The following is a 12499-nucleotide window of genomic DNA, read 5'->3' as shown; positions in this document are numbered from 1 at the left end:
AGTTTTTCTCTCAACATGAAGTTTAGGAGTTTAAATGTTATAACATTGCTAGTGGAAACTAATAAATTTCATATAGAACTATAATTTCGGATTTGGTCTCTAATCCCAAACCCTAGATCGTCATTATGGAAGAAGAAGAATAAGAGTTTTACCTTCCAACTTGATATTGACTCTTAACTCTCAAACCCTAGCTCGATTCTCTATAAAATCAACCCTAGCTCTTCATTTCATCTTCAAATCGCTATTAATGGGGTTTTCCCTCCTCTTTGCATCATCTCTCTCCATTTAGGGTAATAACATTCAGTTAAATTCTTCCCAAATCATTTATTTATACCACAATTAGTCCCTCTTGACAAATAATTTCAAATTTTGACACTATTTCTCCAAACTTATATGTATTATCTATGGTCCTTCCCCACCACAATATATGACTATTATGTCATTTTCACTAACTAGGTCAACGATTTTAGTTAAATCTATTTTAATTATACAGTTGTCACATTTAACCTTTTTCTTTAACTGTTCTTATTAATCAAATATTATTACTTTAAAAATAATTATTAATTAATAATATAGCACTATTCAGTATTTTTATTTACAGATTTTATTTATTTGCTTTAAAATAAAAGTTTTAGTCCTAAAAATGGAATGTTACAGACATCGATGCACCTTCATCATATCTCGCTAGAAATGTTCTCATCTTTACTTGGATATTTCACAACAAACATTTAAATGATTGCAAGCATGCTACGTTAGCAACAGAAATGCTACAAACTAAACGGAAAACATTAAAAATTAATACTTAAAGAATACATAAATCATTGCAAATAACCCTTACTTTGCTGGTGGGAAGGATTTTAGCAAATCAATATCTACGAAAATATAGATCTTTTGAATGTCACAACTTGCTAAAACTTAGATTTTCCCGAGTCATAACTTATGAAAATCTAAATTTTTACATCTATTCCTACCTACAAAAATCAAATTCATATAATCATAGTGTCTAATTTTCGGATACAAACATAAAATATATAGATAAGGTTGAATAACTCATCAATTCAAAATATATAGATAAGGTTGAATAACTCATCAATTCAGGTTGATCATTGTTGATTCTTTTGCAAAGAGGATTTGTAGAGGGTATTAGCGAAAATATATCATAAAATAAGAAGTGGCGGCCCTGGGGTGGTGCCGGCGGTGCGGTCGCACCAGACCTCCGATTTTTAGGATAATTTATAGTTATAGTATTGGTATTTTTGAAAAATCTGATTTTATGTTTTATCAATAAATAAAATTAGCCCGGTAACTTTTGGTTCCAATTTTAGATGCGTTTTAACATTTGGCCTCCGATGCGTTTTAATTACCGAAACAAAGTCTCACTTTAAAATCATTGTCAACTACAAGGTGAGAAAATAGGATTGAAAGTGTGAAAGCCATAGTTACTCAAGCTCCTGAAATAGTAAAAGTTCTGCATAAACTTGTTGAAGAAGAGACAGACATAAAGATCATAAGTGAAGCTACTTGTCTAGGAGAGTATGAACTTGGCAGATTTGACTTTATAACAGGTATGGTTATATGGTATCATATATTGGCTAAAGTAAATAACCTGAGCAAACAACTTCAGTCTAAGACTATGCGTATTGATGAGACAATGAGTAGTGTGGGAGCACTTATTGAGTTTTTTAAAGACTATCGAGAGAATGGATTTGGGAAGGCTTTGGATTGTGCGAGAGTATAGCTTCTGATATTGAAATTTATCCAGTGTTTGTTGAGAAAAATAATAAAAGAAAAGTTGTTAAAAAAAGACATTTTGATGAGAATGACATTGGTCATCAGAGCCGATACATGAACTTTCACCTCAAGAGTCATTTAGGATTCAATATTTTATGTATATAGTTGATCAAGCTATTGGTTCATTAGAGCGAATGTTTGAACAATACAAACAATATGAATACATTTTTGGTTTCTTATTCACAACACAAAAGTTGAAGTCAATGAATACTATCGAGTTAAAGTCATGTTGCAAAAATCTGGAAAAGAGGCTGTGAAATGGTCATATCTCAGACATTAATGCTGATTATTTATTCAACAAAATGGAGTTGTTACAAAACAATTTACCGGTTGAACACAATACAGCTAACGGAATACTAAATTTCCTAAAAATTATGAACACTTATCCAGTTTCTTGTCTAGCATACAGAATATTGTTGACTGTTCCTATTACAGTTGCATCAGCGGAAAAAAGTTTTTCAAAACTAAATCTTTTAAAATTTTATTTGCGCTCGACCATGTCTCAAGAGAGATTAAACGTTTTGGCATTGATTTCGATTGAGAATGAGTTTCTTGATTATGAAAATCTCATAGATGAATTTTCTTCTAAAAATGCTAGAAGGTCAATGTTTAGAAAATAATAATGCGTTTTTTTTTTGTTTGTTGAAAAGTTGTTTATAACAGTTTTACAGTTTTATTTGATTACTAATGAGTGATGAAGACATTATTTTGTGGTAGTGAATTTATGAGATGTTTTTTAGCAACTTTATGTTTTGAACTAGTGGTAGCAAATGTAGTTAATAATATTTACAAGAAATTTTTGTGGGGCCTCATTTTAGTTTTTGCACAAGGCCTCCGAAATGTCAGGGCCGGGCCTGAAAATAAGAAATGATTTTTTTTAAAAATTTATATATGGTTGCAAAGGAACCGCAGTACCATGAAATTCTGGCAGCCCACATTGATTTTTGTAGTTTATCTATGTCAAAAAAGAAGTCATTTTATTTTTAGTTCGTTCGCCACTTAGATTCTTACACAAGGCGGTATGCGAAAAAAAGTTTGCGACAATTTTTAGTATTTTTTATTGAAAGTTCTTACTATTTTTTAAAAATGATTTGAAAACAATTTTTTTTGTTGTTTTCTACTTCATTCATTTTAATACTATAGTTTTGGATATTCTTGATCGTACGGAAGCTACTCTACACTCTAGTCAGGTATATATATCCACACACACGCTTCTTCAATTTCATTTCTTCCCTCTCATTAAAATATCAAAATGAATAGCCCATCTTCTTCCTCTCATCACCTCCGCCGCCCGCCGTCACCGGAAGGCGTTGCTGAGATCAAAACGAAACTAGCAATCCTGTTCGCGAAGTTCGTTATCTTAACTGCTACGTCAATGCGCTTTTTTTTTACCAGGCTGTCACGGAATGCTTCAATCACCGTGCGCCACTTAGTATTTTCTCTGACTAAGTCATGCTTACTTCGATGGCTTAGATGTATTAACGATTAAAGGAAGCAAGAGAAACGATAAGAAACACTTCTAAGAAAAGAGCTTCTTTATACAACTTTACTTCTTACAAGAGAACTTCTTGGATGCCTTGGACAAATGAGTCATCCTCCTATTTATAGGCATCCTACACCTCCTCAAAGGGAAGTTTCTAGATTTCGTATATTCTCGAGTATTCTAGATTGTTCTTACAAGATCCTTATCTATATACAAAGTTCTACACAATTCTATTCTATACTTTTGCATCCTAGAGAATTCTAGATCGTTCTAGGGACTTATGGTAGATTATTACTTGTTCTACCATCTTCTTGATCGGTCTGGAAGATTCTAGAACACCGTCTCGTGACACCCTCCCCCACCGAAATCCTTGACGTCCCCGTCAAGCCTTGGACTTGTATGCTTCGATCTTGTCTCTGAACTGCCATAAGTCTTGTTCTCGTTCCCAACTGGATTCCGTATCGGGTTGTCCCTTCCATCGAACATAGTACTTGGTCCAATTGGGTGATCCTCTTTTGCGAATTATTCTATCGGCCAAAATTTCGTCTACTTCCTTATCAAAGGAGATCACATTCGCAACTGGAGCTCGTTGTGATTCACTCCTAGACGGGTCTTCTTCATCTCGATTATACGGTTTAAGCAGACTTACATGGAATACGGGGTGGACCTTTAAGTGGGTTGGTAAGTCGAGCTTATATGATCTTGTCCTGACCTTTTGGATCACCTGATACGGCCCTTCATATCTTCTTGTTAAGCCCTTGTGTACTTGTCGAGTGGACTTGAACATTCTCTGGGGAAATTTCACCATTACTTCATCGCCAACCATAAATTCACGCGGTTGTCTGTTTCTGTCCACCCACTTCTTCATGCGTTTGGATGCTTTGTTCAAGTAAGACCTTGCTATGTCAAGTTCCTCGTTCCACCCTTTAGCGAACTTGGTGGACTAGCGCCTTTATACCCCCTAGTTAGTTCTTGTGGTGTCAAAGGTTGTTGACCCATGATGATTTCAAAAGGGCTTCGTCCGGTAGCCTCGCTTCGTTGTAGATTATAAGAAAATTGGGCTACATCAATTAACTTAGCCCAATCCCGTTGATTAGCACTAACAAAGTGCCTTAGATAAATCTCCAGCAAATGATTCACCCTCTCGGTTTGTCCATCAGTTTGCGGGTGGAAACTGGTCGAAAAGTGGAGCTCGAAACCCATGAGCTTAAATAATTCCCTCCAAAATTTTCCAGTAAACCGAGGGTCTCTATCACTTATGATGCTCCGAGGGAGTCCCCAATACTTTGCCACATGTTTGAAGAATAACCGGCCAGCTTCCTCAGCTGTGCAATCTCTGGGCGCGGGAATGAACATCCCGTATTTGGAGAAACGGTCTACGACCACCATGATCGAACCACAACCTTCAGATGTAGGTAAGGCCAAGATGAAATCCAAAGTTATACTTTCCCAAGGGTGCTCCGCAATCGACAACGGTTCTAACAACCCTGCTGTCTCGGACTGTTCCACCTTGTCTTGTTGGCATACGAGACATGTCCGAACATAGGCGTCTACATCGTCCCTCATCCTTGGCCAGTAGTAAGTCTTTTCTACAATTGCCATGGTTCGGTGTGTTCCAGGATGCCCTTCCCATTTTGAATCGTGGCATTCTTTTAGGACTTCTCTCCTTAAGTTTTCCTATTTCGGAACATACATTCGATTACCGACACTGAGTAATACTCCATCTTCGACCCAAAATTTTCGAGTCTTCCCTTCTTTAGCCATCTCCATTAAGCTTTTTGTTAACGGGTCATGGCTTATTCCTTCTTTGATGCGATCAGTAAATGAGCAGGTTACCTGGGAGATGGTTGCCAATTCCCCTTTCCGAGTTAGAGCATCGGCGATGACATTTGTCTTCCCTGGCTTATACTCCATGACATAATCGAACTCAGCCAAGAAATCTTGCCAACGGGCTTGCTTAGGACTTAGCTTTTTCTGATTTTGAAAGTAGCTTGTAGCGACATTGTCAGTTTGAATTACAAACCGATTCCCGAGTAAATAATGTCTCCGTACTCGAAGGCAATGTATAATCGCCGTCATCTCTTTATCATGTATCGGATACCTTCGCTCGGTCTCATTAAGTTTCCGACTTTCGTACGCCACCGGATGACCTTCTTGTAACAAAACACCACCTATAGCAAAGTCTGAGGCATCAGTTTGTACCTGGAACGGCTTCGAGTAATTGGGTAATGCTAGAATTGGTTCTTTCGTGACGGCCTTCTTTAGCTCCTCAAACGTTTCTTGACACTTATCCGTCCATTACCATGCGACCTTCTTTTTAAGTAGATCAGTTAGTGGAGTTGACCGTGCCGAGTATTCTGATATGAATCTTCGATAATAATTGACCAGACCTAGGAACGATCGTAGTTCGGACACATTCTTAGGTGGTTCCCATTTTGAAATTGCTTTTATTTTTCTTTCATCCATGTAGATCCTCCCGTCCTTAATCTTGTGCCCAAGGAATCTTACGTTAGGTTGGGCAAAAGTGTATTTCTCCATCTTCACATACAACTGGTTTTCCTTTAATGACTGAAAAACCAATCTTATATGTTCCACGTGCTCCTCCAATGTTTCTGAGTAGATTACGATGTCGTCTAGATACACTACTACGAACTTATCCAAGAACGGATGGAAGATTTTGTTCATGAGGGTGCAAAATGTGGCCGGTGCGTTTGTGAGTCCAAAGGGCATGACCAAGAATTCAAACGATCCATACTTGGTCACACATGTTGTCTTTGGCTCGTCTCCTGCTGCTATGCGAACTTGCCAATACCCTGATCGTAGATCTAACTTTGTGAACCATCGAGCATTTGTGAGTCTATCGAAGAGATCGGCGACTAAGGGGATTGGGTACTTGTTCTTCACGGTTACCTTATTCAAGGCTCGATAGTCAATACACATTCTTAGACTACCATCCTGTTTCCTTTGGAACAATACTGGGGCGCCAAATGGAGCTTTGGAAGGTCTGATGAAGCCAACGTCTAGTAACTCCTTCAACTGTTTTCTTAGCTCTTCTAATTCTGGTGGTGCCATTCGGTAAGGTCCTAACGCTGGTGGCCTTGCTCCTGGTTCTAATTCTATCTCATGATCTACCTCTCTTCGTGGTGGTAGTTTCTTGGGTAATTCCGGTGGCATTACCTCTTTAAATTCCTCAAGTACCTTCTTGATTTTGTTCGGTACCTCCAGTTCTGGAAAATTGACTTCTTCTTTTAATGTGGCTAGGAATGTCACCTCGCCCCTCCGAAGGCCTTTGCTAAGTTGCATGGCTGAAATGATGCGGGAATTCGCCTTGCTTCTTTCTAAGGGAACGATGTGAATCGAGGATCCCTTGGTGAGGCGCATAGTTTGATCTTCAAATGAAAAAGGTCGGGCTTCGTCTAGGAATTCCATCCCAAGCACCATGCAATAATCATCCATTGGGACTACCGTTAAGTCTATGATTCCTGTCCATCCTCCTATCTCGATGGGCACATTGTGGGCGACACCAAGGATGGGTTCGGATGGAGAATTTATTACTTTCAGCCAACCTATCTCCTTGGTGTATTGAATATTCCTTTTCTTGGCTTCATTTTCAGCAAGAAAGTTATGAGACGCACCTGTATCGACTAGGGCTTTAGCTGTCTCTCCATTTATTTTAGTCTTCACGAATATGAGACCTCCTCCCTTCTTTGGTTTTGTCTCTTCCTTAGCCACCGAGTTGAGGAGACGCATCGAGCTTAGTTGTTGTTCGTCCCTTTCTTCATTTTCATCTTCAAAGACCATGGCGTTGAGACTTTTCTGATGGGTTTTGGTCATAAGACATCCTATGTGCTCATACAAACCCTAAAGCTCGGATCTAGGTTTCTCTATTGTACATACTTTGAATCCAAGACTTTGAACCCTAATACTAGCATATGGAAATCAGAATTCACATGTAAATAGGTTTAAGAACATACCTTGATTGTTATATAGCAATAACAATCTAATTCCTCCTTGAATTGACCTTGGAAGGCTTAGAGTCACAAGTGTCACTCCTCTAATGGCTCACAAACACCATAAGCAAGTGGAGAAGGTATAAGGAGAGAGGAGGGAGGTTAGAATTCGTATCTAAGAAGGGATACACGAATTCATGACCTTGGGGTTGTTTATATAGGTGTAGAGATAGGGTTTCAGTCATTATCCTTATCTAGTTGATTATCCATTAAGCAACCAATAAGATAATCCTTGAATCCTTATCACACTCGAATTCTAAGGCTTTCCAACCTTAAATTCGTCCACCATATATAAAAGATAATCCTTACCTTATTTTGTAACTATCACATAATTACAAATCAGCCCCCTCTAGTTTAATTAATTACATTTGATCGCAAAACTAATTCTTAATTAATTATCGACCAATATTAATTAAACAAATATGATTTCTCCTTTAATATATTATTCTTATAACATATTAATAAATCATATTATCCTCTCTCTCTTTATTCATTTCTCCAATCAAGTTGCTTTGGTGAAGGCAACCCAAAAGGACCATGCACCATCGGGTCAAGTACATACCAAAATAGTTATGGACTTAGACACTAATCCAACAGTCTCCCACTTGGATAAGTCTAATAACTATTCTGCGTATAGCTTCGGATCCCGATCTGCAATCGTAGCTTTCCAAAGCCGCTGTCAACTCTGATCATATCAAATACGCGTGTCCTTAGATAAGGGATCATATATTCCTCCATTCTAGATATCATATGAGATATGATTTCTAATCATTCTCTTTGTACTACTTCTCGATTTCTGATTTATGACGACAGACTAACTGAACAAATCAAATTAGCCCTAGCCCGGCCGAGCATTTACGTTTGTCATCACTAAACCATCGAGGGGCCCAAAGATATTGCTTTTATCCTACTTTGGATAAAAGGAACGGATAAACTTTGATACAATGCTTGCTTGTACTCACGCACCAAATCACACACAACAATATGTTTTATAACACCAAGTTACTGGTGCGTTTACATATTATCAATGTGCAACCGATTTGCAAGATACAACTCACACATCTCGGTCTCAAGAATATAAGATGTTATCGTCTCACCAATCACTCGTGATATAATCCATGGAGTGATCCAAGTGAGCGTGGGTTTAATCCAATGCTCAAATCACATTCATAAGCACTCATGAACGTTGCAGCAAACATTTGCTTATGTCTAATACTCTTTTAGACAATCCACACACCAATTCACGACAGTCTTCATTCATATCTACTTCCAACATATGAACGACTGTGGCCCGTTTGAATAATTCGATTATTCTTAATAAACTCAATTATTCTGGAAGTCAAAACATGCAAATGTGAAACACAAGAATAATACTAATCCCATATGGCCTCAAACCTTTGAGTATAAATAAAACACCTTTTATTTATCACCATATCGATTACTCATTATTTGTCGTTTCGGGTAATCAACTTCTTACTTGAATTACAACACTTGTCTCATGCTCCTAGCATGCACACGATGTTTACCTATGGTTCTTACTTTGTGAAATAGATCACATTGAACACATTTCCAATCATTCTCATTTCACAACTCCAAATCCTTTTCATAAGTGAAAGAATATCAAATTCTTGCTACTTATAGAATATGCTAGATTCTAACATTTTGTGCAATGATCCTTTCGTAATGTCACTGCACTAAAGTCACAAAGACTATTGCCAGTGATATTACAAAGTCCTCTATCGGAAATTGCTACAAGACAATTCCATAGACGCGATGTCTCTCACTCAAAGTACTTTCTTTGAACATCCTTTTGCATAGAAGTTTCTAATCTAGTCATAGATTTCTCAATATTCAATTCCCAATATGGACACACTTCCATATGTTCCATATGACAACTCATTCTTAATAGAATCTTATCTATTCATAATGATGTCGATATGGTCCATCCAATATGGAAACATTTCCATATTTTCCAATACTATACTTCCAACTACTCACAAGCGACCAATCCTCGTCGAACTTGGATTGTCCTTTGATAGTTGTTTAATTATTTTAGTCAAAACCAATTCTAATCCCTTTTCCCTCTAAATGCGCTCGTCATTTGGAAAATTTTAGAATGGTCAAACATTTAGCATTTGCAATCGATCCTATACCCGAAGTGTATGGGACACGACGCATAATGTTTTATTTGCTATGTTCTCAAAATTCGGATTGTGAAAAGGGATGCCGTAATCATAATCGAAATTTTAAGAACACACTATGTACCTTTGACTAAATTTTATTAACATTTCTCAACCTAAACCTTTAGATTTGAAATGAAGCATAATATTCTCTCCCTTAATTATAGCAAAACAACTCTTCAACTATTGCGACTTTGCAAAGTATGACTCTTGTTTTCTATAATTAATATTGCTAACCTTGCAATACTTTCCTTAATAATCATACAATCATAACTTTTATGCTCCCACTATCTTGATGATTATTATAAAACATAACACTTATGCTCCCACCAGCTTCGACATGTATTCATAAACATCTTAACTTTCAGAAAACAATGCTTATTGAATTTCTTAAGTTCATGTTTCTAATACTTAGTGCTTTGATAATCTTTTATCAAGGATTCTTTATACACCTTTTCCTTCGATAGTTCATATGTGTGTCTAAACAATTAAGACTAATTGTCAAACCTCACAATTCAAATTATGGAAAGGGATGCCGTAACCATAATTGAATTCGAGAATGCAATTTTACAATCACTATCTTCTTAAAATCTCTCTTAGTGAAAGCATTTTTTCACAATCATTTTCATGAAGGAGGAAATCTTATGACACTTAGATTTGAGCGGTGTATGTGTTCCTATCCATGTGAATTTGTTAAAACCAAAGTTTATGACAAATTCAAACTCATATGGACCGAGCTTTCTTAATCTTGATTTCTTGCCTCATGGTAGCACAGCTGCCCACCACGTCTTCCAAGTAGTTAAGCATCTCACCCTTTCTTATCAATGTACCTTTCATTGATTAAGGTGCCTTGCCTTTTATGCATTCAAGATGAGAACTCATAGAACTCATATGCATAATTAACTCAATTGGAACAACACATAATCAAAATAATGTCAATACGATAGGTTGTCAACCTCAACTCGTGTGCTAGTGATGATTGGTAAGGTTTATTTGATTTGTTCTTGAAACTATTCAAGACCATTAAGACTCCCACTGACTCCTTGACATATAAGATTCTCTTGTCAAAACATTTCTTGACAAACACATATTCAAGAGTTAGTGTAGCTTTTATCAAAACACTTCATAAATTGGTACTAGTTGGTCTTTGTCTTATTCAAGACATCACAACTTCCCATATTTGATGAATGTTATAAACCTTTAATACTTTTCACTCATTGTCACAATCTTAACTTTAAGACTTGTTATTGGAACGAAGTATGATAGACTTCTTGATTTAACCATTTCTTCAATCCTTGAATCCTCTTCTTATACATACAATTGTACTAAGACTCACTTAGAGGATCAATTGAGATATGGTTCTTAATCACTAAGACATATCATAAAGCATAAAAGCTACTCTCCCTTCTTCTTAGAATGGAGAAACTTTTATCTTTCTGCCTACTTGATTCTTCTTATTCGTTCTGCTATTGATCTAAACCCTTTAATCAATTCAGAATTACACTTAATCTTGTAAGTATAATCATATTTACTAAACCTTTAGTAAATCATGACGAATATCTATGTTACTTTTATGGTGGACTCGATCAACACGCAACTTTGTGTGCTCGATCTCTTAGTCCTTCATTTGACACTTTGTCAACGAATCAGTCTAATTTCCAAATACGAAATTTCTCATTCATCGTGCATCCACGTTGCATGATTCCAAGTTTCTGTCCAATTGAAACTTTGGGCGATGAGAAACTCTCCCTATTTGGTAAATTCTTGACATTTCCATAATAACATAACTAAGAATCATATCCATTCGAACATCAATTTTCATAACGATTTCATTGTAAGGAAATAAATAAATAAGTCGAACAAAATTTATTTTATTTATAAAAGCAGCGGAAAAATTTGTCCTTACAATGCAAAATCCATTGAAAACTATGTACAAAAGAAAATTTCTAACAACTCTATCATAACTTTCTAAGCTCAAAATTTAATCTTCAAGTCCATGCGATCGAAATCCATCTCTTGTGATTAGATTCATCTTGCTCTCTTATCAAGCTTCCTTTCTTTTCACCGACCCTACAAAACACTCAAATGTAATCTTATTACATCATGTATTAAGAATCAATGAATAGGAACTTAATGGAGTTAGATAGTGGATTTTTACCTAAAGCGCAGTCATACCTTTGACTCTCCCATCTCTTAGATCTCTTAGGTAATTAGGGCAACTTCGTCTCCAATGCCCCTTCTCTTGGCAATAAAAGCAAATTGACTCTTTTGGAATAACACATGGAACTACTTCAGACATCGCCTTTCTCTTATGATCAAACTTTTCGATCATTGCATGTCTTTCATTGCCATTGTCTATATCCATAGAGTTCTTGAAGGCAGATTCACCAATCAACCTTGCTTTTTCTATTGCGCCAAACCATTGCTGATTCGGCAACAATAAGCATATAGGTGAGATCTATAAGGGTCACGTTGTGGTTCTTCATATAGTACTCTCTTACGAACTCACTATATGAGTTGGGAAGTGACTGAAGAACCCAATCAACAGCCATCTCTTCACTAACAACGGATCCCATCATTCTTAGTCTATCAATGCGCGACTTCATCCCTAGGACGTGTGCACATACCGACTTTCCTTCTTTATGTTTACTTGCCAAAAGGGCTTGAGTGATATTGAACCTTTCAATTTTACAATCTTGTGGGTTAGGGAGAATAATTGGAGGAGGAGGAGGAAGTGAAGCATGATTTCTTGATCCTCGATCGAATCGTGGAATATCATCTTCATGTGGAATGCTTGTTCCACGGGATTTGGGAAGACCATAGTTGTCGAACTTTGACATCTACAATACGGGAGAAAAATGAATTCAAGTTAGTTGATTGATTGAGTCCTTAGTAAATCACCCAAATGAGATACTAAGGCTAGGACCCAACACAATATTCTATAACTCGGGAGAGGGATGCCGTAACCCTAATTGCAGAATATTTGAAGGTAAGTGAATGACGATTCACTAATTTCCACCATGAAAAACGAAAAT

The 12499-nt window shown here is 36.7% G+C and overlaps 1 protein-coding gene across 1 annotated transcript; it reads right to left on the bottom strand.

Moving 5' to 3' along the window:
* Nucleotides 1-3656: 3656 nt before the first annotated feature.
* On the bottom strand, nucleotides 3657-4142 carry LOC145099174 (uncharacterized). The gene has a single exon (XM_079036766.1). The coding sequence runs from the start codon at nucleotides 4140-4142 to the stop codon at nucleotides 3657-3659; it is 486 nt and encodes a 161-aa protein (XP_078892892.1).
* Between the last annotated feature and the right edge of the window lie 8357 nt (nucleotides 4143-12499).

This window comes from Lactuca serriola, chromosome 4 (assembly GCF_051521515.1).
Source record: "Lactuca serriola cultivar US96UC23 chromosome 4, Lser_US96UC23_V15, whole genome shotgun sequence".
Classification (NCBI taxonomy): domain Eukaryota; kingdom Viridiplantae; phylum Streptophyta; class Magnoliopsida; order Asterales; family Asteraceae; genus Lactuca; species Lactuca serriola.
The sequence above is the reverse complement of the archived record's forward strand: the minus strand, read 5'-3'. Positions and strand labels throughout refer to the sequence as shown.